General features: G+C 38.6%; 1 protein-coding gene across 2 annotated transcripts; it reads left to right on the top strand.

Annotated features, from left to right (window-relative positions):
- The first annotated feature begins 406 nt into the window (after positions 1-406).
- On the top strand, positions 407-27100 carry LOC111339309 (polycystin-1-like protein 2). 2 transcript variants are annotated; one of them, XM_022945937.2, is made up of 20 exons: positions 407-651; positions 5913-5958; positions 9925-10061; positions 10395-10708; positions 11056-11194; positions 12032-12144; positions 12460-12515; positions 12823-12959; positions 13588-14377; positions 15173-15752; positions 16130-16315; positions 16818-16943; positions 17525-17749; positions 18901-19149; positions 19603-20370; positions 20857-21093; positions 21642-22739; positions 22975-23190; positions 23467-23638; positions 24296-27100. In XM_022945937.2, exons 3-20 carry the CDS (start codon positions 9980-9982, stop codon positions 26152-26154), a joined length of 7347 nt encoding a protein of 2448 aa, XP_022801672.2. In that variant the 5' UTR covers positions 407-651; positions 5913-5958; positions 9925-9979; the 3' UTR covers positions 26155-27100. The 2 variants fall into 2 exon arrangements, with proteins under 2 accessions (XP_022801672.2, XP_088619168.1); XM_088763042.1 differs by lacking the exon at positions 407-651 and adding an exon at positions 2663-2770.
- The last annotated feature ends 568 nt before the right edge of the window (positions 27101-27668 follow it).

The following is a 27668-nucleotide window of genomic DNA, read 5'->3' as shown; positions in this document are numbered from 1 at the left end:
TGAGTAAACGTCAGCATCTAAGCCCTAAAACTATGAGATGGTTGATATATAAAAATAACGTACGTTCTGCTTTGGGATGTCGACACAAAATTGACCTTCAGTTTTCTGGTGAATCGCAAGCTGACACAAGGCATTTTATTTTACCGCTGTCACAAACCAAATGAAAGAAAACGGTATATTCGCACCATAATGTCATTTCAACTACTGAAATATTTATTAAATACGGCCACGAATCTATATGAGTTCAATGGATTTCCTGCTGAAAACCTGCACGCAAACTCCCCTTAAACAAGAAAATTTGTGAGCTTGGCGGGATTTTATTGAAACCTCTATAATGTGAATCTAATTTTCTCGCAGAATACGTCATTGGGGGGCGCAAAGATTCGAAGACACCCGATGTATTCCCTGGCGGTCTGATAACAGATCCCATTCACCTATTGGCATCACAGAAAGCAAACAATTTATTCACTTTATCGCAAGAAATATCTGAGTTTGAAGCTATTAAAACGAGAGCAGAAGCAGGTGCACAGAGCAAAGAATCGTTTAATTACTTTTTTAAAAGTTGGATAACAGTAAACCGTGGAACACTGCAAACGACAACATCGTCATTGCAGCGACAACAGCAAAACTCTAGGGAAAAAAGGATACCAGGTACGAAAGTTTAGATTTTAAGTTGAAGCCTCAAGTTTTATTTCCGGCCGCTTTGAAATTGTTAATTGACTTTAACACAACCAATTTCGCAACTTCTGCACTGAAGACACCTTTTTTTGCCGCTTACGGAGAGGAGTGGAAAGATAAAACGCCGGCTGACCGGTGATTCTTCCCAACTTTCCTTAACCATCTTGTCAGCTGGGTAAAAAAGGCCGAATTAGCATAAGAATTTGGCCGAATTCTCAGTACTTTTGAGCGAAAAGGTTCGCAGAAGTACAATTTGCACACTCAAAACTAAGGTCTGAAAAAAAATCAAAAGGTGTGCACCTTTTAAAGGAAATATAAAACTTATTTACACCTCTGTAAATCTGTTTTGATCCGTCCATGATGTAAAGAGTGTCTTTCGCAGCTTATCGCTAAAGTGTCCAAAAGAATAACATAAAAATAAAATTCGTTGAGGACAAATCATTTATCTCGTAATAGCAAGTGCAGAGTTTGTTGAAACGTCCTTATACAAAAAAGTCGGTCACGATTTCAACACTTTTCCATTCAAAAATATTTCAAAGAGAAAACGTGATCCTGTATGCGGTTAATGGAATCATCGAGTGACCAAAAATGACTCCTACTGTCGCTAGATGGTGAACTAATACAGGAACACGTCTTGGAACATCCGAGCTAACATAACAGAAACAGAATTTTCAATGAATATTGATAGATATGTAGACGCACAAGTAATTCCAATACCACAGACCACGCGAAAAGCACGCACGAAATCAAAATTACTTTAGAAAAAGAAGATGAATTGTTTCTCATAAAAGCTCTCTAGGACATAGTGGGCATTGGGAGCACGGAACAATTATCATGACATACATAGATTTGTGCCCGATGAATATCTTCCACTGTTAAAAGCTATGAAACATGTTACCTCAATTTAGCTCAAGTAAAGAATTATTTGATAGGGAAAGGTCACACTTCTCCTAAGACAAAGAAAATTTTCGCAACAATCTAGTTTCAGATATTAATGCAGGACAAAAGTTGACTAAAAACTGAGTTTACCCTTGAAACTTAGTGAACTGCGACCTCGATTGCAAACATTTTTTATCGTATTGCATCGATTGGTTAAAATTTGAAAAGAAAAAAACAGTGATAATTTCAATTCTGAAATCACCACATAACCCTGCCCTGACGTTTTTTTCTGAAGCCCTGATTTTCTCTTACGTAAAGCATAAGTTCCCTCATAAAGAATTCATGTGAGGTCACCGGTATCATTTCCTAATTTTCGTTCGAATATAACAATATGATAAAAGTGTGGTCGATATCGCTACCATAGGATAAAATTTCGTATAAAACGTGTATACCAGTAGATTCCCAAAAGAATGTGGGGGTGACAAAGTAGAATTCAACAAAATCGGTACTTCTTTAGAATCGCGTGCAACAGAAAATTAAATTGGATTTTTTATCAACAAAATGAACAGCTATATATTCCGGTCATGTCACTGTCTTTGACTGAAGAAATCTACACCCACTTGAAAATTTCAAATAAATTTGAAGTCAAATGACCATGAGCATGTAAACGGGTGGCAAATGTACATCATAAAATTCAGGTTAAATTGACGTTTTTGGCAGATACGCTGTAAGCACGTATTCTTCGGCAGTTCGGGAAATTACTAAAATGCCGTTGAACAGTTCAATGCGTCAATATACAGGAAGCAATTCTAATAGTGGCGAAAGAGATTTCAGTTTTCGCTAAAATCCTATGCCAAAACGCGAAACGGCATACAAACAGATATTGAAAGAAAACATAGCAGTAACCTCGTGACTTTTTTATACCGTTCTCCCACTTTTATTCTAAGACCGTTGAATAATTTTCGTGCAGGTTAACGTGTTTATCGGTTCAAAAACGTAGCCCTGAATAATTTACTCGCAACTTTAGGGAAATTTAATTCAGGTCAGCGATAGCTGGGCGGAAAATTACTTCGATTAGAAAAGATATTACATCAACTCTTAAACGTCAATGCAGAGGCAAATGTGACAATGAAAACGAGTAATACGTGTAATAAAAGTTGTCGAAGTAGACAGGCATCGGATAGATCTTCAAGAAGCATCACACGTTTAACAGGTAATCAAAGTTATTTTTTATTCTCAACCAAAAATTCTCCGTTAGAGGGAAAATTCCCTTGCAGAATCTCCACCCATAACTTTTTCCAAGAACGATATCATGAAAATTCTGAGAAGAGAGTTACTTTAATGAAACCATCAAACCAAAATTCTAATGCAAATGAACGGAGTTACTTTAAAATTTAACATAAATCATTTCATAGCTTACAAAGCCCGCATTTGTATTGAAATAAGTGTTATAAAAAGCTCGCTAATTATAGATGAAAGGTTTGACATGTCTCAAAAGGTATAAGAGGAACATATCTATTGGACGAAACTCCATCGTCAAATAAATGACGTCTGACTAATGCATATAAACACTAAATACAGAAGGGAAATTCTCGAGTTTTTTTTTGCACGGTTGTTTTTATCAAGAATGAACATAGTCATTCGGTCAATGGTTTCCGTAACGATAATATTTTAATTCTGTGGGATAGACTAATCGAAATATATCAGGCTTAAAAAATAAGCAACGAAACGAATAAAAATTAAAAAAAAAAACTATAATTTCACCAAGCAATTCAGACTTCTTTTGACGAAACGCTTTTTCAGGACATAGCATTGGACCAAATGTTTGTAAATGTTTCAACAAATATGTAGTTGAACTGAAAATCGAAAAGACTTTTAGAGAAGAGCTGTTAAAGTTTATGTACAGAACCTCAAAGGAGTCCTTTAAAAACAATATCAACAGTCAAGAAAATTACTGTTAGTTAAAGAAGGAGTAAAACCTTACATTACCGCTTCCAAAGATTTCGCATTACCCTCAAGATGGGGTTATTTGCACTATTTCACCTAAGAAAAAGCTGTAAAACGAACAAAACATCCTTGTAAAGTTACCTTATTAACGAGGATTAAGAATTATAAGCTCCAGAAGTTTCGAATCTATCCATTACAAAATAAAAACAAAATTAATTCATAACTGATTAATATCATGGTGAAACCAGAGGAACTTCATATTTACTTTTTTGGGTTGCACTAAACTATGAATACTCCGGTTATCATTTGAAGTTGTAAAGTCGGCGGTTTCCTTAGGCACACAGGGTGAATGTTTACAAACAGCAATCGTTTAGTCAAAGAAAACAGCGGGTTGTCTATTTAAGCTGAACCATTTTAAATGAGCCAAGATCACTTTGAACCAAATCAAGATAACCCCGTGGTTTCAGCCGAAGTTCATTAACTTTAGATGTACCTACAAAGGTATCGGTTTTGCAATTCAAATGCATCAAAGTTAAATTCCTGATCAACTGAAAATTGTGGAGAAAGGCTACTCTCCATGATACTGAGTCCAGTAAGTTTGATTTGTAATTATTTGTTACTTGTAAACTTTCTTAGTGAAAATCAACGTCTATACTTAAAGATATTTCCGAAAGTAGTACAGCCATTACAGTCGCACACTGAGAAATGACACCTTTTACTCTATGGCCCAAGCTCTCGATCTTCAGTTTCTATCAAATTCTTTTTACTTGTTTCTATTGAATCCAAACTGCTGCTGCTCCTGAAACCTCTAACCAAACATTAAAATCTAAGATACTGGAATATAAACAGTCAAGAAAAATCTCAAACGGGGGAATGTCTTCCAGAGAAATCATATTAAATGAAATGATTATACCAGCTTGACTCAAAACTTCAAATGTTGACCAGTACTATCATATCTCAATGAATGTTAATAATAAGACAGATTAAGAAAGAGCTTTCGTTTAATCGAACCTTGAGCTTGACTCATATTACCATGCAACAAATTGAAGATTTCCTAAAAATTGTCAGGAGCAAAATTTGTGAAAATCGAGGTGATAATGAACAAAAATAAGTTGATTTCGCTTGTCTGTTCCTCTTGTTTAGGATGGCCGTAAGCGTCATCGTCATCATCAATATTTTCATTTTTATTATTAATGCTGATATTAATCATCAACATTTTAATCATTATCATTATCAAAACATTATTATATTTGTTATTGCTGTCCTCATTGTTATTATTGTTATTATTATTACTATTATTATTACGCTATCACCATCATAATCATTGTTTGTTATTTATACCATTATTTTTATTATTATTATTGTTGATACTCCATTCATCATTACGTCAGATATCATTTTACTTTGACAGAGCATTACTACTTTTACAGTAACAAACCAATACTAATTTTATCCTTCGTTTGAATGCAACTTTACACGGCATGTATTTTTTTTTTCAAATTGAACTATGCTCATCTCCGAGGAGATAACACAGGCGTTTAAATTGAACGACATAAGCTCGTGCTATAAAAATGAGAAAAATTAAAACGCTTTCATTTTAGAACTTGAGTGAACTTCAAATTAAACATTTATGTGCATAATTATATAGAGTCGAATTTCAATAAAATTGAACTACGTAAACAGATACCGAGTTACCATGATACCCAATACGTGTTCAAGGCATTCTAAGTCAAAACACACTGATTGGCAGAAGTCTTTCTTATTTAAGCTCCGAAAACTAAAACCCTTTCCATTAAAAAATAAGAAAAATGGTGCTGTGTCTACGTTGTCCTGAGAACACCAAAACGAATTTGTAGCGACAAAAAACATTTCTAGGCTTGTATTAGATTAGTAAAAGTATTTGGATGCGTCCCGGGGTTCAAAGAAAGACGGAGGTGTCATGACGGTAACTCGGTGTTTTATCTAGTTTAATTTGGCTGGATTTAAAATGCTTCAAAATTGTTTCCTGACAAAGACGTAATTTGTAATTGTTTTGTACTCCGAAGCGCTTTTTTCTTTCACTGTTCTCGAATTGAAACAAAAGCTTTTATTATTCTTCTAAGGGCAAAACAGAAAAATAAAAACTGCAAAACAAAATGACAGATAAATTAATAGCAAATAAAACTTCAACAGAAAAGTGCACCTGGAGGATGAACTCCAGGCACTATTTGACGTATCAGGTGCACAATTTTCGTTTTTCGGCTCCTAGTAAAAACCAGATTAGAGGCTACTAAAAACGATCGGCAAAAATAATCATTGATCTAAAAACAGCTAGAAGTCTGATGACATTTCATAACAATTGATCATACCACCGTCTTCACACGGGGAGGCTTCCTTGCCAGAAATATTAATTTCGTTGTGTTTCGCAGATAAAGCCACGATGATGCAACAAGAAGAGAAAACTTGGCAATGCAGGTAAGTAGGAAAAAATTTCGAAATCCAAATAATCCAAGCAGATGGTAAAGCAGGCAAATGTGAGAGGAATTTATTTCTTTAGCACGGTAGGAGTAACCAATTATTTCGGTGCAACACATCAAGGTATCCCGAGGTGGCATTTCAATAATACCTCATCTATTTAATACTGGATTTTACCGGACTTTTCCCTGTAAAAAACAACGACGGTGATAAGAACGTAAGTTGGCCACAGGGAAAACTCGTGTGAGCCGACATGATCCTGAGTACATTCTTGCTTCTGGCAGTGAATTGGAAAAATATTCGATTAAATAAGAAAAAGGGCTAATTGAAATGTATTTCTTTAGTTACATCTACCTCAGACGCCTGAGATCGCAAAACTGATAGCATGGGGAAACTTCCTCGTCTCGTTTGCAAAGCAACAAAAAACTTGAAATACATTAATATTTCTCCAAGGATAGAATGAGCCACAAATAAGAAAACAATTCCAAATTCCATCTCGCGAAAGTAACTTACATGCGTAGGTTTTTTTAAATGCCTTTATTTCCACTAACATTTAATTGAACCCTTTCTTTACCAGTTTAAACCATATCAAGTACTCCTTGATAGCTACACATGTTATTTCCGTTTCATAATTTCGTGTTGGCAAAGAATAATAAAACTAATTGCAAGTCGTACACTTCTTTGTTTGTTTTGCCTGTTTGTTCGTAAATGTGTCGCTTTTACAAGTGAAAATGAGACATCCTTGGATATCAACGGATGAAAAAGAAACATACTTTTTCGAATTAATCCTAATCTGTTCTCGTCGAAAGCTGCCCTTACAAAGAGCGTCGCAAGTGGAATTTAATCCCTTTTGATCAGGTCTTCAATGTAGCAGTTTTTCGTTTCACATCGTCATTGAAGTTCCGCAATAATTGAAAAATAGTTGACAGCACATAATCGAAACTTCCCATATTTGCAAAGGGAAGTGGTCTCATCCAATCATCATTCAGTGAGCCTTTTTTAGCTGTGTGGGAGTTTTCAACATCTGCCTGCACTTCGCAAAATAGGCTGAGAAGGGCTGTCACGACTTGGAGGTATTGCGCTATTAGAAAATTTTGCAAATTTTCCCCCACAATGATTCGTAAAAATAAAAACGCAGAAACATATATTACCTATCGGAACAATTTCACACACATACACCGACACAAATTTCAAACTTAATACTTCCTATTTCTCATTTTACACTTAACTCTTCCACTCAAAATTAAGAGCAATAAAACAAAAGATTTGACTATTAATTGCATCATGCACCTCGCATCTGCTATGCCTTTGTTTTTTCCACGCTTTTTCAAGTCAAAGATAAGAAGTTTTGTGAACGGTTAAGAAAATTTACATGAAAAAGCATAATCATAAGACGACGAAAAATCCTATCTAATTAAATCTCAGTGTTTTGGCTGAGAGAAAAAAAAATTGCAAAAAGACACGAAATATTTGTAATCTTTGTTTTCTGTCCTGTCTTCTATCCTGCGTAAAGAACTGTCATCTTTCTAGCTTGCTTTTTTTTCATTTTATTTCCTAACATGGAGATAATTAGGCGGGAATGCTTTTCGCCGTAGGACTCTTCCCTTGACGCACTCACTCGCTATGGTACATAATTAGACCAAAAATTGAACGACGGAAATTTCTCAGTTTAAGTGATATTGTTTTCAGTAGGAAGCAGTTCTTGAGGTTTCGATTAATTCAAGAATCCTCCTGTTTACATTGAAGGACCAGCCACATCATCTAATAAGTGTACCTAAATGAATATATTTTCCTGTAAACCGCTGCTACTTCAAAGTAATTTGAAAACAACCAGATGAAAAAACTCTGCGAATTAACAAGCTGTTCTTCGTTAACACGGATTTTAGGCTGCAGAGCCACCAACGGGTGGACAGAATAGACCTACAAAAGATATCGAAGCACCAGGCATCTTATTTTAAGTAAGACAAACTAAAAATAGCTGAATTTTTTACAGATTAATCCCCCTTTGCAATGCACACTTTTGTTTACAGACGGTAGGTATCAACTTGTTGTACAAATGTGATCACCTCATAACATTCCCAAAAAACGTTATTCTTAATGCGTTATGAGTAAAGTTTCGGTGAAAAATTTTTTAAATTATATAGAGGTTAAAATTCGAATCAATTGTTATGATAGCTTTTTGTTGGGGGACTAGCTAACCAACCAACAAAGTGAAGTGCGCCTGTACTTTTTCACTTGTTTCATGGTTTGGCAGAAGTTCAACTTGCAGCTTTAACGTTAAATTTCAACTGGTGGCTGCTAACTGATAAAATGATCATTAGATTGTTGCCCGTTCTTCTACTGTAACCAGTGAGGAACTGACAGGAGATTGACAGCAGTTCATCTAACTATCATCTATTCATATCTATGCTCTCGTAATTCCTTGCGTTGTAGGTTGTAACCAAACCGCGCCTGTACCACATATTGTTCTTGTTGAATTTTCACTTCCGTTCGTAGTTCGCCTGGCCAAAGTATAAATATAAACCAACGTGACAAATAAAAACTGTTCTCGAAAGATACTTAAGTAAAACAATAGTACATCTACAGAAATACAGTTTGAAGGTAGCTACGTAATAACAATCCACAACAAGAGTAAACAGTTCATTTTTGGAGGAAAAGGCGTAAAAATGGCAACACCTACTCAATTGGGACGTAGTCAGTGTTCGAGTCACACTATTTGAATAACAACCTACAAGTTTTTTTATATAATGGCCACAAAAAAAGTAATATTCGCTGGAAAAACATTGTTTTGGCATTGCTTCAGTACGAGTGGCAAAGCACACTTGATGTTACTCAATCAGTAGTTCTAGACGTTCCTGAAAGAAGTAGCGAAGACTTGTATTAGGTCAAAGGGTCAATACTGAAAAGAATTATTTAGCTTCTTAATTAAAGTGCCTCTGGAAATGGCTAATTCACACTAAAAACAAATCAATATTAGCATATATATTGGGTTGGTCATGTTCTTTTGCACTAAAAACCATGCCAGATACTAATTTATGAATCACTGCAATTAAATAAGTTATCCCGAGCGTACACACTTGAAAGTGAATCCCGAATTCAAAGCACTTCCTTTAATTTTAAGCTTGTACATGTTCTCACGAAAACAAACATAAGAAATCATTGAACAACTTGTAGCTCCCAATGTTTTGGTCTGCCCCTCTTATTGTTTATATAGGCCCCCATTCAAACCAGCAAATACATGCACATATACATAAATACAAATAACAATTCCAATTAATTTTACCAAGTTCCAGTTAGTTGAAAAGTTCCTGTCATTCTATTCTTTAACAAAGTGTAGCTTGTTTTTAGATCTCAGGTGGCTTAATTATTCTTTGAATGGCTAACTTGATCGTCTAAGGGTCTGTCATGATTCCATTTTAGCTTATTGTCCCTTTATTATAACCGCCTCATGGTTAGCTCTACTGGTAGAGCGCCGGACTGTTGTGCGAGAGGTCGAGAGTTCAAGCCCCAGCCGGACCAACACTCAGGGTCTTAAAATAACTGAGGAGAATTTGCTACCTTTCTATAATATCAAGAAATGGATAGATATTCTAGTCTTCTCAGATAAGGACGAATAAACCGTAGGCCCCGTCTCCTGCAGGGTTAGGGGTAGGAGACGTTAATTTCCCACGCACGAAATTACTGTGCGGCGGATGTCCTCCCCTGGGGTGGGGTGGGTGGGTTTACTGGGCCCGCAGTAATTGACGCAAGCTGTTGCGGTGTCCCTGCCTGTCGGCGAATCTAATAAATCAATTTCATAGATAAATCATCTGTGCATCACTGCATAAGAAAATTTACCAAGCAGTGCTTACAGATTGATTATTAAAAGGTTTCTACCAAATCAATTTACGTTGTCTGAATCGAAAATAATCACTCACAGTATCTCATATTGAACTTGTCTCAAAACACTTTTTGTCCTCTTTTCAGGCCCACGTGAGCCACTGGTGATTTATTAGCAGAAGGGGGCACCTTGGATAACATTATGGCGAAAATACTCATCATCGCCTCTTTTAGCTTTACCTTCTGTATCTCCAACGCACAAGACACAGTCTCGCCATCTGAAGGTAGGCCTATATACAAAAAAGATACTTCGACAATGCTTATCCAACCTGATTGCGCGTACCTCGTGTGACCCTTGGGGCTTAAAACACGAATGAACGCTCGTGACCCCAGTCGCATGCTTCCGAACCAGAAATTTGATTAGCCTGAGGTACTATTCCACGCCAGAGATACAGATTTGTTTTCCTTGTCCTATGCTTGTGAAACACTGTTTCACATAGTCCCTTATTGACGTTTTCAACCTCTCAAAGAGGAAGACCCGTAGTGCCCTCTTTTATAGACATTTCATAGATGATAAACTTAATGAGGAGTTTTTTCTTTGTCGATTTCCTTTGCAGTTGCTTGTAATCTTCCTCTTGGAATAATATCAGGAAAATTTAAGCTGGTGTCTTTGTCCATTCACCCTCCGGAGATACATTCCATTGAGGCAAAGATAAATGGCTCTGGCGGGTATAGAGCTGCAAAAGAGAGTAAACTAGAATACAAGTTCGTGTTGGTAAAGTTCGAAACAGAGACAGTCGTAACTGGAGTGGCGACGCAAGGGTTTGGTGATCCTGAAGTTGAAGAATGGGTCGAACAGTATTACGTGGGGTTCACGCGTCAAAGCAGTACGGAAAAGCTTTATGTAAAGGACAGCCGTGGGAGACCCAAGGTAAAGGGTGTGAGTAGAACGGAAAACGGAACAGTAAAATGATTTTAGAATGGAGTGGTGAGTTTTACTATTATCTAACGAAAGAAGACTTGAAATGACGGCTTACGGGTAATGTTTATATTTCATATGTGGATGTCCGCTCCTGCATTTTTTTAACTTAAAGTTCTCAAGCCCTCTTTCTCAGTAATTAATCAATGTTTCCTTTGGAAAGATTTTTTTTTTCTAAGATCACAGCCAAATAAGGTACTCCCACTAACAATTTCAATATTCATTTCAATATTCAATCCATCTGTCTTAAAAAGCTGTCTTTTTACCTACAAATCTGATAAATATACTTTTACTTCTAGCTGTTTCAAGGAAACAGTGACTCAAATACGATTGTGAGAAACAACTTTGCACCTGAAAACGTACAGAATATCTATATCGAGCCACAAGAATACCACAACAATGTTGCCTTCAGATTTGAACTCTACGGATGTATAATGAGTAAGTGGAATTACGTTCAAGCAACAGATATCTTGCTTAAAGTGGCTCGGCATCAAAGGTGGAAATATTGGTCTAAAAAGAAGGGGGGTTAGACAGAAACTGAGCAGGGAATGAAACTCCCACTTTTCTCGTCCCTTTATCATAAATGTGTCTACAGCACAGTTTTGGAAAGCAATATCAAAATATGAATAAAGGCTGATAGTTTCGAAAGAAACTGTTTGGGGCTGCGTCGGTGGGGGTAACGGAATAATTTTGATATATCAACAGAGTTGAAATGGTAAATTGTCCACCGTAACGATTACAAAAGCTGACGTTTCGAGCGTTAGCCCTTCGTCGGAGCCCTTCGTCGGAGTCCTTCGTCGGAGCCCTTCGCTCCGACGAAGGGCTAACGCTCGAAACGTCAGCTTTTGTAATCGATGCGGTGGCCAATTTACCATTTCAACTTTGTTGGTATATCCAAATTATAACATCAAAAGATGGTTTGAGGGAATGAAGTCTCACTAGACCTTCTTTGCACAAACGCCGTCCGCCAGTAGCAATATAAGAAAAGACCATCAAAAGTCATGATATGATCAGCGGAATGGGAATTATTCAAAGGCTCTTTTTACAAGATGTACTTAGCAATGTTATATTTGTGGGCCATGCAATACTGTTGAAAATTACAGCTGTTTCACCAAACTTTACTTAGCGTTCATCGCTCTTTGTCCAAATTTAAAAAATTATAAAAGCACAAACCAAATTCCTGTCCCAAGACAATCACCACTGTCCACTACGGTTCCTCAGCACTTTTTCCGCTGCCCATGTTTAAATTATTTTCTGTTACTTTTTCATCCACAGAGAGGTCTGTGGACCTATACTTCCGGTGGAGAGATGAACACTGTACTTTGGAAATGCTCATAGACAAAAAATCTGATGGGTTTCAAATAACTGAAGAGAAGCTAGCAAACGAGGTATCACTTTTCATTTAAGAAAAGACTCATGTATGTCATGGTGGGGTTTTAGTCGCTGAAGTTGATGTTGCCGATGATAATCATGTTGATACTGCCGTTGTTGCTAATGCAGTAGTTTATTTGTGTTGTGCTGCTGTTTTTATGTTGCTGACGCTGATAGATATAACGTTGAGTTAAAATTTCACTCCAGGCGCTACCTTTTAGCGAGAGTGCAGTTTATACAGGTTTGAGTGCCTGTACGCAAAAATTCACAGGTTGGCTATTATATCGTACCTGCAAAAGATTCATAGAGTCTGTTCTGTTATTTACTGATAGATAGGCCAGATTAGCAGTCTCCCAGGAGTGCAAGTGGCTAAGCTCGAGAGCCTAAGGTACAATATCATTAAATGTGTAGGGTTGTTTATCATTCTAAAACAATAAAAAGTTATACATAAAGGGTAATACCATATTGATAAAGCCATTGATGAGAGCTTCAGTGATATTGTTGAATGTAAACTAAATCCTTTCTGAGGCTAAATATTGTGGACAAAACCTTGTGCATTGAGAACTTTTTAATTCACTAATATAAATGCAGTATAATATTACGTGAATATTCCGAGCAATATCGCTATAGCCTCCGAAATCATTAAAGAAAGCCTTGCATATGATCATTCAAATTAAAATGTTTTCCTTTTTTAGACCTGGAAGCTTAATTGTTGGCATCAAAGTTGGCGTGCAAGATTCACAATTAAAACAGATGATTGTGGGAGCAAAAAAACTCTTAAAAAGCTTCACCAAATTTGACTCTAGCTTCTTTGCTGTGAAGGACCCTAAAGGTACCATTTCATTCAGTTTCCACATAGTTACTATCAATTTACGTTTATTTTTTTTTATTTGATGACCAGTGGATAGGATAGCGAGGTTTATTTAAAGCGTGCACAAAAGAAAAAAATATAGAAATCATGGATCTCTTACAACACACACTTGAAGCACTATCTAAATCAGAGCTGTCAGCAAGAGCCGCTGGAAAAACCAAATGGCTTTCTCATTTGCCATCGTTAGTTAGCTACTTTAACCTCATTTTACCAAAAGTGTTGATGGAAAGTCACACAGTTAAAGTTTGTATTGCAACCGTTTCCCAGTTTCGGCTGGAGTTGCCCACGTGATTTCATTATCATTAAAATGTTCAGATGTCTGAAATGATTATACGATCAGAATTTGGTCGAACTTCGTGCAGCGCCTAAAAGATTTATCTGAATATTCAGTTCCTATAGTCTTTCCTGAATTTTGACAAAACAACATGACAAGCGCGATAACCTAGTTTCCTGCCATTTCTTATTTTCTTTCTACTTTCAATTCTATTGACTTCCCTGCCTAAAAGCTATCGATATATAGTTTCCCTTCAATCAAATAATGTATGCTATTTATGTGATTAATCAGTGATTACCTTTCTTCATTGGGCAGGGTCGTCCTCGTGCACAATGCCAAACATTTCTTTATCAAGCTTTTCCCATGACCATGATAAAGCTAGGAGAATCAATCGCTCAGCATCTTACGTAGTAAGAGCATCAATCAACAGTGAAATTCGGCAAAAAGCTCTTGTTTCTTGGAAAATTGCACAGTTGCAGAACTCTCGACGGAAAGATGTGGACAGGACAAATGCTTTTAAATCCATAAGTATTTCCATGGAGGATACTGCACTTGGAAATACAACTATTATACGAAAAGAGATACCAAAACACACCCTTCAATATGGTGTATACTACATTGAGGTTCAGGTAAATGCCAGTGGTTGTATGAACTACAATTATGGATTCCTGCGAGTCACAGAAACACCTATTCATGTGGCTGTGTCGACAAACCCTCCACTGGAAGAGGGTGTTCTTAAAGGATACCACAGGTATCTTGAGTTTAATGCATCAAATTCTTTTGACCCTGATGTGCAAAAGAAAAATAAGAGTGGCTTAACTTTTACATGGCTTTGTGCAAGGAAAAATGAGACTTTAGGAAATACTGCAACACTACCTGTTGTTGTTCCGCATGGAAGTGGAAACAGATTAAATGCAAAGGGATGTTATGGAACTGGACCTGGCAAACTGAATTTTACAGGTGCATTTTCAAAGTTATTCTTGGACCAAATGGAGCCCAAGAAAATTTACATTATCCAGTTAATTGTGGAAAAAGATTCGAGGAAGGAGAATATTTCATATGAGTTTGAGTTAAAAAGTGCAAACAGTTTCGATCTTGAAATCAGGTAAGGTATTTCCAAGGTATAAATCTAACCTAATCTACCTTTCTCACACTGTGAGAAGCCCCGCTTATTGCCAGAACCTTATCCAGCGGTTTATAAACACGCTACTCGATAAGTCACAAATCAAACAAACTGTTCAAAAAATAAACTGAAAAGTAAGTGCGTCCTTTTTAAAATGTGAGTGTAGCACAATTTTATCATTTTTATAGCACATATATCTTTTTTCTATTTTGTGACATTTAAATCTTATGGTCATGTGATATTATTATAATGGTGAGAAACGTGGTAATATCAATGAAGAGTGTTCAGCATCATCGTACTGTTACACTGTTACACTCTTGTATTATTTCAAACCCTCACCTTTAGCGAGACATTTTCTGCGTGGTAAAATAGTTTCCCTCAGCTGTTTACCCATATACAATGATGATTACATTTTTCCTTGATATTTATAACTTATTAACATTGTTAAGCAAAATAATATATTTAAAGTAAGTCGTTCGTTGTCGGCCTATCTACTTCGATGGCGTTTTTCGAAATTCCAGGTACACTGAGAACTTCATCGATAAAAAGAAAATAAAAAGTTTCCAAAATTTCAACAATAAAACTGTTCAATTTTCTAATTACCCAATTTCAAGTATACAATGCTCATGCTCCATAAATAGAAACCAAGAGAAGAAAACGTCAACTTACCAAGACGAGGGCAAGTCGGCCATTTTGTAATTTTCCTTAGTGGCCGTCCTCCATCCTACGGTGGTGTATTATCCCTAAATTGTCATATCTTTATTACTTCTCTTGCAGATGCAAAAGGAATTGTAAACGAAAAGTAAATCCTAAAGAGAAAATATTTTTCGAAGGAGTTTGTGGCGGTGATCTTTGCAAGCAAAAAAAAATGCACTTCAGCTGGTCTCTTTACGTAAAGAGCGACAATGGAGAATTTCAGCCAGCCACGATACAAAATAATCGCGACCTTTCGCTTCTGGAAATTGACGAACTTGTGTTACAAGAAGGCAGAAAATATGAACTACAACTTCGTGGCAATCTAACTAAGGACATCAGAAGTTCTTTTACTTATCCTTTCACAACAAACAAATCCCCAAGAGGAGGAAACTGCACTGTTGATCGATTTACAGGTCAAGTTTTGGTGACAAATTTCACATTTTCCTGTTTAGGGTGGGTGGATGAAGACAGTGACCTGATTTATCAATTTGGGTACAGGTCGAGTAATGGGGTATATGAAATACTTCAGGAAAGCCCCTCGCCTTATTTGAAGACTAACAAGCTTCCTCTTGGCGACACCGAGAAAGAAAATATGTTCCAAGTGGACATCTATGTCAAAGACAAATGGGGTGGATTTGGGCTCAGAAGTGTAAAGGTTAAGGTGAGTTCAAATGTAACGCTTGCATTGTGAAAGTAGGAATAAAGCATTTCTCGAACCACCTGTTCCTCCGACCTTCTCCGTCATGCACCGCTCGAAATAATGGAGGATGCCAAAAGAGGCGTGAATTTGCTCTTATTAGCTACGATAACAAGAGCGTGACACAATGTTCCAGTCAAAATGTAACGCAATCATAGCACTTACAGAAACAACGTGTAATTGAAGTATTTCATTAAACGCCCAATACGTTTTATGATTTGTTATTTCCTAAAATATTTTGGTGGCAACAGGTGCTCTTGCGAACGACCTTTATATAAATCCACATGAACAGTCGTTTTAAAGCAGATATCTATATGTAACGTAATTGTTTCCTTTTCAAGGTTCTCTCCGGTAGGACAATTAACGCAACGACCCTGTATCAATTTACCATGGGCAATAATAGTGAGATGGCTAAGTTACTGAAAAGTAAAGATGGTGGCAAGGATGCCATGCGGCTGGCGAACACCTTACTGTCCGTGATGTCCGCAACAACTGATAAAGAAGTTAAAAAAGAGGACAAAATAAAGGTAGAAGCTGGGTTAATTTAGATTTTCAGAATGCGCCCTATCCAAAGTGGTTTATCATTATAATCACGAAATGAAGGCCACGGCTCAAAAATTGACACAAGTTAATTACGAAATGGTCTAATGATGCATGAAGGCTCAAGCCTTCACTTCCTAACATTGGTATTCTAATTCTCCGCACTGTTCTCTTCGCATTTCCTCCGTTACTGACCAGGAGAATGTTGATTTTTGACAATCAGTAGCTTCCTAAATTGGGGATCATTTTCTTTAATCTCATCGCCTTAATGTTTGACTCAAGGGTGAGGCTGTTAGGAGAAATTAGATGCTGGTCACTCTTAGGGCTTGAAGGGTGTGCAGAGCTAAAGAGAAGACAATTTTTAAGTGAAATTTCAGAGAGCTTTGGCAAGATAATAAATTACAAGGAAGATAATGTCGCAAAGCGTATGCCAGTGTTCCTGTCTGGGTTTGGCTTTTGTTTACTGTAAAATGAAAATTCTCTTTTTAGTTCAAGGACGAAATGATCAAACATTCATCAAAAGTCAAAGTTGATGACCTTCAAGGAATCATTCTAGTGACCTCAGTTGTAGCCAGTGCAACTGATAAAAGTGAAGAACTCTCGGAAGAATCTCAGGTAGGTAAATTGCACCTGTGTGTCCAACATTAAAGAAAGATATTTTGGAAGTCTCCTGAGGACGAAAGCGAAAGTATCGTTTTCTTTTTCACGGAGTACAAAATGCGCCATAACAAAGAAATGACTAACCACAAACTCTGTAGCAATCCCATCGGTCACAATAGACTGGGCGTTTCCAAGGCTCCGGTAGAGGATGGGTTATTCCTTTTACCAACCAGAAGTTATAAACTTATGCCATTTCACGGATAATTTCGGTCTGTTCTAGGCGTTCGCCCAGTAAGTAAAACGAAAGTAAGCAGCGCGATTGATAGCGGAGGAGTGAAACAACGAGGGAGGTTTGGGTCGAGTCGTTCAATGAAGTCACTTAATGAATCCAAAACTCCCTCTGTCGCTTTTTCACTTCGCCGATATTGTTGTGCTGTTCACTATTTCGCTTAATTTAAACATCTAAACGCCTGTCCAAAAGGAGCTTTTCGTGGGCAGGCTTCACCCTGGCGTTCTCGTAGCTTTATCACGCTTGTGCCAATTCTGAGCTTGGCGATGCTAGAAATGAAAAAAGTGTAATCTTTCTTTTACCGTAGTGGACTTCAGTTGATGTTTTGGAAAGTATGACAAATAAGTTTCAAAACATTACCGTTGGAGGAAGTGACAAAGACCCGACCGGCATTAACAAGGCGGGAAACAATCTCTTGGTGGGAATTGGAAATGTGCTTGATGCAAATGCCGTGAAATCTGAGGCAAAAACACAGACAGGCAACAAGAAAGACGAAATAAGCAAAGAAAGTAACAATGTTAACGTTACAAAGGTCGGTATTTTGATCTCGTTTTATAATCACATTAACATACTTAATTTGAGCGGCAATATACCGCGCTTTCTATCGGTTTCCCGGTGTAAAAACCCACTTTCCAACAAAGGAAAGAATCTTATACTATAACGCCTTGATTAAACCCGTCCTTATGTACGGGAGCATGGTTTGGAATATCTGCGAAGCTAAAGAACTGCACTGTCTCCTAAGGTTACAGAAAAGGGCTGCCCGAGTAATTCTTGGAGTGGACTCTTATTCTAGAAGTGTTGTAAACTTTAGTAAACTAGGCTGGTTGCCTTTTTTTTTGATGAAATCAAATTAAATAAATGTACAGTGATTTTTAGGAGCCTTAAAGGCGATGTTCCGATTTATATCAGAGACTTGCTCAAGACGAACAGTTCTGTACACAATAGGTCTACTAGACATGGCAATTTAAATTTAGTGTGTCCCAAATACCTAAGAAATAACGATGGTGGCAAGGCATTCAGTGTTGAAGCAGTTAAGCTATGGAACAGCCTTCCCCATGATATTAAAAATAAGCCTAGTATAAAACTATTCAAAACAGCTGTGAAGAAGCATTTTATAAGCTCGTATAAAAACCTGGAAAACTTTGAAACAATATTAAGCTATAGCACATTATCTAATTTTAATTTTTTATAAATTAATTTTATCTTTCTGAATATTTTTAATCTATCCTGCTATTTCTATTATAGAATTTTGTAATTATTTATATATTTATTTATTTATCAGTTTTTTTGTAATGCTGTATAATCTAGTTAGAGGGCCACAGGTTTGTCAACTATACAGCTGTTACGTGTCTCCCTCTATAAATAAAGTCCTTACTTACTTACTTACTTACTTACTTGGGATATTAAGAGTACGAGGAAAGTTTTTAAACCAGCTGGAGGTTATGGGCCGGTTATTTACACGAGGTCTAACTCAAACCCCGGTTTTACGCATTGATTCTCTATAAGAGGTCTATAAGATTTTAATTAACTAAATTAACTAATTATTATTAACTAATTATTAATTAACTATTAATTAACTAAATAAATGTGGGTTGATTTAACTAAACAGAATTCCTTCCCAAGTTGCTTTACTTCAGTTGACCTGCAGCATAGATACGTTTTACTATGCCTCTCCTCCCACAGACAAAAGTTCTGGCTGAAAAAGCCTTTAAACTGATTACCAAGATCGGGGACAGCATGCTATCGTCAAGAGAAGTTGGTGACGAGCCTGTTGAAGTTGAGACCAAGGCAATATCCATGAGGTTAGACAGAAAGACTCCAAGAGCAATGAGCGACAAACCCGTCAAGATAAAGGACAGCAAAGTGACATTCCCTCCGTCTGACGAGCTGTTAGGTGAGAAAGCACAAGAAATGGCATATGTAGACACGCAGGTAAGAATTTACAAAGACAAAGATACACCGCCCAAAAAACTGACTGGCATGGGTGACTGACTGACTATTACAATGGATATATGAAGTTCATACATTTTGAACTGCGGTTATAGCTACGCATGATGCATGATCCTCGCAGTAGAGAGCGATATTGATACAACCGCAGTTCAAAATATATGAACTTCATATATCCATTGTATCTGATTTATCATCACGGGTTTATTACGAATCAACTTAACGGCCTGCTCTCAGTTGGCTTGTTAGCTCAATTGGTAGAGCGCTGCACTAGTATCGCAGAGGTCAGTGGTTCGAATCCCGTACAGGCCTGATTTTTTTCAGGTCTGATTTTCGCTATTGCATAAATAGCGCTCTCTACTGCGAGGATCATGCATCATACGTACGACTGACTATTATGATTTTCACTGGCAAGTTTTAACTTTCACCTTTTCTCAGATGCTTTCTTTGAAGCATAATCCTTTTTCGTGGGACAAAACCGCCAAAGCTGTTAGGTCAGCCGTGATCAGCATTGACCTTAAGAACGATAAAGGAGAGGTTCTAGAAGTCTTGGGACTGTCTCAAGAAATCGAGCTCTACATAAAAACAGATAGACAACAGACACCCCAGGTTCCTTTACACTCTTTTGTGAAACCAAGTGTTAACGGCAGTATGCAATACCACAGAGTTTCAATTGACGAAGACGGAATGGTAGTAAGCGTCAAGGTGGTCCCATCAAACGGATCAAAATTAGTCGTTTATTTTCGCCATCTTCGCCGACCGACACTAACGAACTACGATTTCGTGGCGGAGGTCCCAGATTTCACCTCATGTAAAAGGCATGCCAAAAAAAAAATTAAAAACTCGAGTCATGCAATGCTCGATGGGAATTTTAACTGCACCAAGGATCCTTATTTACTGACACTTTCTAGTGACGTCACCGGTCACATTGGTTTACATTACATTGGAATTCGTCTTCCTGGCTCCGATGATATTTCAAAGGAAATTAAACGCAGGCGGAGATCTTGTTCTGAAAATGGAAGACAGCGGAGATCTGAAATGTGCGTGGAGTTCAAGGACCCCCCGACTACCCCCCCTCCAACCCCCAGGGTGATTGTCCCGAAGTATGATCCCAGTACTGATGAAAACTACACATTGTCAATCTCCATGGGAGCATGTTTATATTGGTCCGAAACCAAAGAGAAATGGACTTCAGAAGGCTGCAGGGTGAGTAATGTTCATTTTTTTCAATAGCTATACTTTTCGTAGTCATTAGGTTTTGGGCGAGTTCGCTCTTCTACCTTTGCGGCATCGCGTTACATGCTCTCAAAAGAGAGACGAAAATCGTAACGTTCAAACTGGTAGTCGGAAAAAGAGGTCATAGTATATGCTGTGGAAGTGACAAATCTGCCTAAAATTGACAACGCTTATTCTTATGAGGTGGGTCCGACCAAGTTGCTATGTGGTACCCAAAATAAGTCGAAAAAAGCTTCCCGAAAGTCAAATATTGTAGAAAAGTTACCGTAAAACCGTGGGTTAGCCTAACTTAACATAATATTTATCTCATGACTGCGCAGTTGATATTTTTTTGGTTTACACATTTACATACGTGTTTGTCTTTGTTTCCGTGTGACCAAGCTCCCATTGACTCGAAGTATGGACCTCGCCGGACAATCTCACCACCGGCTTTTACTCTTTTTACCTTTAATCCAGGTTGGGCCAAAGTCAGTCAATGGTTCTGTTCAGTGCCTCTGCACACATCTCTCTGCGTTCGGTGGTGACTTTTTGGTCGCTCCGAATCCTATTGACTTTGACCAAGTGTGGGACGCGTTCAGCAACATCTTGGAGACAAAAAACTTTGTAGTGCTTGGTACTGTATGTGCTATGCTTGGAATTTACTTAATCGCAGTGGTATTTGCACGGCGGGCGGACCGAAGTGACAGGCAGAAGGTAAGGAAACGAATTTATAAGTAGAGTATTTAACCTTTCCATTCCCATGAATGATCAAGAGAGAATTTCCCTTCACAATATCAATACAATATCAAGCAAAAAAGAAATGGGAATAAAGAAAAATATAAATGAGAGGATCTAAAATTAACCATATACCATAAGAGGTATGGCATTAGGTATGTAATAGACACTTGGTCAATCAGGAATTTATTTTACTGCTACGGATGTTAAATGTTTGTGTGGCCAGGAACAGTATGGAAATGCGGTGCAATATATAATGTTAACAATTTTGTGTGTTTCTTTGCCATCTTTAAGCGAAGGTATCTTTATCACCAGTTTTAGTCTTAGCTATTCACATACAACAAGTCGATAGTATTATCTACTGCCAGGCCTTACGTCCTACAGTTTGTTCTGTGATTAGTGCGCGTAATTTTAAATTCCTCGTAATGATTTTTCCATCCACTCCTATTCCGTCTTGCACTTAAACACACGAGGCCTAAAGTGAGGTATATCAAAAACAGAGCTGATGTTCGTTGTCTAACTTTTAGGTGACCCAAGTGATTCCATTAGGTGACGTTAATCCTAGTAGCTACTGCTACGAGCTGAAAATCCATACTGGTTTGTGGCGGCGAAGCGGAACTACCGCTAATGTAGCTGTCATGATTTACGGTGACACTACAGACACTGATGTCATTCCGCTGAACTGCAGCACCATGTGCAACAATGAGCTTTTTGCTCGGGGAAGTGTCAACACGTTCATGTTGTCGCTAAAGGAGTCGCTGGGCGACATATCGCATATCAAAATCTGGCACGATAATTCCGGTGAAAATCCTCAATGGTTCGTCAACAAAATCGTCATCCGGGAAACGACGTCGGAAACCGCATGGCATTTTGTGTGTAACCGCTGGTTGGCAGCCGAAAGGGAGGATGGTAAAATTGAGCGCGTCCTTTACGTGTCTTCCTCGAGTGAAGTCAACAGTTTTAAGAACAAGTTTTACAGTCGAGTGACAGCGGGGCTTGGTGACGGGCATGTATGGCTATCGGTTATCACCAGACCCCCGACGAGTCCATTTACGCGCGTCCAGCGTGTCTCGTGTTGCTTATCCGTGTTGATGTCTGCAATGCTCACAAACGCCGTGTTTTACCAGTTTGGCGCTAAAGATACCGATAATGCTTTTCACCTCGGGCCATTTGTATTAAGCTGGCGACAGATCACTATAGGTATACAGAGTGCTGTCTTGGTTGTTCCTGTGAATGTGTTGATTGTGTTTTTGTTCCGTAACAGTAGACGCAGACGAGGGGTTACTCAGGCCTACAACACAAACAGTGACAACTTCACGGTGGATGAAACGCGCAAAACGGGCTGCTTTTTGTCGCGATTTTTTGTTTATATCGCCTGGGTGCTATGCATTTTGACTTCCCTAACTTCAGCCGCTTTCACCGTCTTCTACAGCATGATGTGGGGCACTGAAGTGTCCAACGAATGGCTGACCTCGATCTTAGTGTCGTTTACTCAAGATGTTCTATTTATTCAGCCAGTCAAGGTAGTACTTGTAGCTTCACTATTGGCATTACTCATCAAGAAGGCGCCAGAAGATGACAGTGATAAAGAAAATCAGAAGTCAATGGCGCAGTCTATAGTTAAGGTAAGTGGGCTTTTTGATTAATGTAGTGTGAGAGAATATTTCCAAACAGAAAATCTGCACGAGCAAAATATAAGAGAAACCTGACAAAATGGAAAGGGGGAGAGGGGTCCGTGAAGTAAATAACACATTGTGTAGGGGACGAATGGTCGATTTATACACACTCGCACAACTACCCTTGAAGACTTCAGTAATGTTAAAGAAACTATTAATTCTTTTTTTCTTTCTTTCTCTCTAGGGGGAATCCCATAAACCACTGAAACCCGACAACCAGCAACTAAAAAAGTTTCGGGAGTACCGCTTACGAGTGATGGTGATGGCGCGAGTTCTCATCGAATTGGCTTTCTACTTGACCTTTGCCTGGGCACTGATGACGATATCTTACGGTAGGAGAGACACTGGGCACTACTGGATGACAAAGGGAATTGATGACTTGTTGCCGAAATTTTATAAGGTAAACATTTATCGGCTGTTGATGTAAGAAGTGCTTGTGGAATATTTCTGATTTTTTCGCCTTCCTAGAAGCTTGTTTTTCTTGATATTATATTTTGTTTGAATTTCGAAACTTTCAAAAAACATACATCTATCTTGAGTTTGAACACGACCACGAACAAGAACAGTTTTTTGGGACCGGTAACTACCGGAACGTTCGTCACACAGGCCTTAGTTCTGATTGGAAAAAGGAGTAGACGTTTGAAGACTGAGCTGACATGTGATTGTTTCCTCAAAGGTCCGGGATACTGATACATTTTGGGCGTGGACCCAGAAATATCTAGTTCCCGCTGTGTATGACGTAAAGTGGTACAACGGAAAGCCCTTTGAGTACAAAGAAGGATTCATGTCAGACATGTCCGGATACTTAGTCGGCATGCCCCGCTTTAGGCAGCTCAGGATTAAACCAGGTAGGAAATATTCCTTTACCATTATGGAAAACCAGCGAACATTTTACAACTCGTAGGTCTAAGTGCATTATAAGATTAATAAAGTTAGAGTCAGCTTATTTGTGGGAATAACTCATGATTAGTTGCCAACCGATCAGGAATGTTGCTTATCTTTACTTAGTAACCAGCTGTATCTCTAACGAGCCCTTTGCATTCCGTAATGGCAGATTTGGCGAAATTTTGTTGACGATTTTGACGCACTTTGTCATTCTGTGGAAATATTCTCAAAAGTGACGATCCTGACGCAATCTCGCAAAAGTTGTTGACGAAATTATACCAGTGTAGATATGACCTGGCTAGAAGGATCCAAAAAGTTGACGAATTTGGCGAAACATTCACTCGATTTGACAAAATTTCGTCAAATCTGCCATTTTCGTTACGGCGTGCATTTCTGGACAAAAATGTGCGGGTAATGAGAGGCAATATGAGATGAAGGGCTTCACTTTTCAGTTAAAAGACTGGTCATCATGATAATTCATTAAGATTAATTCTTGAAGGTGAGTTCGAAGAATTTACAAAACGGGGAGAATGATCGTCCACAAACGACTTTGGGTCTATGGCTCCTATATTTTTCTCACAAACTCGTGAATTGATAGGTACGATTACCATTTTTCTTAGGCCCGTGTCCTATTTCACCACGGTATCCTGAATTCAGGGAAATACTGCATCCCTGCCTGCCACCTTACAGTGTAAACAGCGAGGACCAAACCCCATACAGTATGCCAAAATGGCGGAAAGTTCCAACCAATAAAACAGTACTGCTATCGGAATTTGCACTGCGTCGGATGTGCCCGAGACCTTGGCGTTACAAGACATCGGAACAACTGCAGAGTCTCCCATTTCAAGGTCTGCGAGCACTTTACGGAGGAGGTGGATTCGTAGCAGATCTTGGTTACACAAAGGCATCCGCTCTAAGGGTCATAAAAAACTTGCAGAATAATTTATGGGTTGATGAAAAAACGCGTGCGGTCCTCATCGAGTTTTTGGTTTTTGACTCGTCCACAAATCTCTTCAGTGCTGTCTCGTACATTTACGAGGCTCTGCCCTTGGGGGGTGCATCTACGTTTAAGAGAATCAACACGATGTCGCTGTACGGTGCGACGGGAACGCGTTCTTTCAGCGCGGTGTGCGAGCTAATAGTACTTCTCATGGTGTTCTACTTTATCATAGCTGAGGCAGTGAAAATCTGGAAGGACAAATGCTCCTATTTCAAGTCCGCATGGGCTTATGTGGAGATGGCACAGATTTTATCGGCAACAGCCACAGTTGTGCTTTCCATTTTCCAAAGGTACTATACTACGAAGCTGGTGAACAGAATTCACGCAAATCCCTTTGAAACTTCAAGCTTTCACTACGCTGTAATGTGGTCAGATCTTGAAAATGCGCTTATAGCCGTGCTGGTCTTCATTTTAACAATAAAAGTTCTCAAGATCTTACAATTTAACGAACACATTTCTAGTTTGGCGGCGAGCATGGTTCGCTGCCGCGCTAAAATCGTTTCTTACTCGGCTGTCTTTATGGTGGCATTCCTCGCCTTTATGCAAGTTGCACTTCTCGTCTTCGGTAGCACGACGAAAGCGTACTCGAGTGTTTCCGAGGTCTTCCGAACTCAGTTCGGATTGTTTATCGGAGGAGATACGGACTACCACGATCTTAAGTCGGCCAATCGGATTATCGGGCCAATCTACTTCTTTTTGTTCATGACCTCCATGGCTACTATACTTATAAACATGTTTCTAGCGATCCTTAATGAATCCTACCGAGAAGTGAGAATTTACCCTGATCGAGAGAACGAAGAGGCTGAGATGCTGAGGGTGTTTTTGGATTATGCTAAGAAAGCAGTGGGTAAAAAGCTTACCTCGTTTAAGGAAGAGAAATTTTTCCCAAGGAGAGACAGCTACAGCGTTAAAAATCAACAATCACAACACAAGGAAAAGTTAGAAGAAGACTTTAAGTACAAACCAATAAACTGGAGTAACTGCGACTTTACCTGTGATAAAAATCTCGTGGGTAACGATGCTGTTAATGAGAGCTCGTTTCTTGAAGACATTAAAAAACACTTAAGAACTATCAGCAGCGAGCTGAAAGACATTTCTATCTTGCATCGCTCACGAAGGTACAAAGTCCATAAAGTTCAAAAGAAGTTAGGCATCCACGATCAGAGGTTCAACGAAGACTTGCGGATGCCTTGCAGGGGACTGGGGATAGAAAAAGTATCCAGTAAATGCAGTTTATTTAGTTTGAGTGAAAGTACAATGTGCATTGACAGACTACGTAAGGGTCGTGACTCGGTGAGAAAGTTGCTAGGCAACGAAGACTCTTTCGATGTCGAAGATGCCGAGTGGGACGATGGGACATCGTACACTGAGTCAATGAGAACCTTCTTTGGCAATTCTGGGACTATCTATGACCCGGATAGAGACCCTTTCAGTGACTCGGATGCTGATGATTTTCAGGATCGAGAAAGCTACATTTAGATTTACAGATCTAAAGATCGATTGTACATACCTAAGATGGCGTCCCCTGGTCGAGACTGAAGCAATATAAACTCAATTCAAAAGAGAATCAAGAAGAGACTGAATCCCTCGTATGTGCTTTATTCTTTCCTAATTTTTTGACTTGCGACTTGCGCATGTGCTCGCACCTACGCAAATTATTTAAGATGTATCGTACTTATATATACAGGTTAATCATAAACATACAAACCACAGGCTGGTTAATACACACATACTTATATATGTTAGATATCGAATTGAGGATTTAATTGAACTGGATACAAGTTTGCACATATTTTCCCTGGGCTATGTTGTTGCCTATAACATACCTCTTTAATGACTGGCCGGCCTAAATGGTATTCTTCACGTAGACAAATTGGACGAATTCTGACCTCGACAATATGTTAGAAAACGGTAGAATTTTCATTCAACAGCGAGCGCAGGTAGTCTAAGAAGGGTTATTTGCGTGCGCATAGAAGAATAATAGCTATGTTGGCCATAATGACAGATGTCTATTACGATGAAATGAGTAATAATTCACTCAAGATGTGCGAAGGATAAGCATCCAGGACCTGTTCTCTTTTAAGTAGCTTTACAAAGTTAAAATTATTATGATATCCGTATTTTTATAGCTTTGTTTAAATGATATAGCCTTGGAGTTAAACGTTAGACAAGTTGATCTAAGGATAGTCGTTAGCTGGACTAAATTGCTTTTGTCAAACCATGATCTAGCTGAACATTATTGGTATCCAAAGTTGAGTATGTAAATAAGTATACTGAAAAAGCGTATGGCAGTCTCGGTATTATACATTAAGGGAACGCAGAGGGTAGTGCCGAGAAAAGCTATGGTCTTCGATCATCGAACACATGATGTTTAATTCACGTCAAAGGCTGAAATGTAAATAAAAGATTTGTACGTCAAAGATAACCAGCGCCTTACTAATCATGGAGTTTATATTCAAGATGTTACCTGGAAAAAGGAGTTTGAGACTTTAAATTGTTTCGCTGCGGTAGGTAAAAGGTAAAGGTTAAGCCTACTCAGGAGCCATGTGGCTCATCAGGCCGGTGCTTAACTCCGGCTTCCGTAGCACCAAGCGACTAGGAGTATTTCTACCCCTCCCTGGATGGGATGCTAGTCCATCGCAGGGTTACCCCCGGCATTAAATTCGCCGGTACCCATTTAATACACCTGGCACTGTGAGAGTAAAGTGTCTTGCTTAAAAGCACAACACGTTGTCCCCGGCTGGGGCTCGAACCCGAACCACTCGATCCAGAGTCGAGCGCACCAACCATGAGGCCGCCGCTTGCACTGTAAAATTTCATTTAAGGCCGTAAATTTCTATTTTTAGCAAATTTGCACTTCACATTAGTCTTCTGTTAAGAGATCACGCCTGGCTTGTAACGGTGCGATAGTCCCGGAGAAATAAAATACGAGGGGTCTGGGTCAAGTGACGACCCGACTCGAGCTTTCCTCGCTTTTTCGTAGCAGCGTAGTC

Source organism: Stylophora pistillata, chromosome 6 (genome assembly GCF_964205215.1).
Source record: "Stylophora pistillata chromosome 6, jaStyPist1.2, whole genome shotgun sequence".
Lineage (NCBI taxonomy): Eukaryota > Metazoa > Cnidaria > Anthozoa > Scleractinia > Pocilloporidae > Stylophora > Stylophora pistillata.
The sequence above is the reverse complement of the archived record's forward strand: the minus strand, read 5'-3'. Positions and strand labels throughout refer to the sequence as shown.

What these genes read in the sequence shown, in the direction of transcription:
- LOC111339309 (XM_022945937.2), top strand. Translation starts at nt 9,980, where the DNA reads ATGGCGAAAATACTCATCATCGCCTCTTTTAGCTTTACCTTCTGTATC. An exon ending in AGTTTCGATCTTGAAATCAG is followed by an intron (nt 14,378 to 15,172) that starts GTAAGGTATTTC and finishes CTTCTCTTGCAG; the next exon opens with ATGCAAAAGGAATTGTAAAC. An exon ending in AACTCTCGGAAGAATCTCAG is followed by an intron (nt 16,944 to 17,524) that starts GTAGGTAAATTG and finishes CTTTTACCGTAG; the next exon opens with TGGACTTCAGTTGATGTTTT.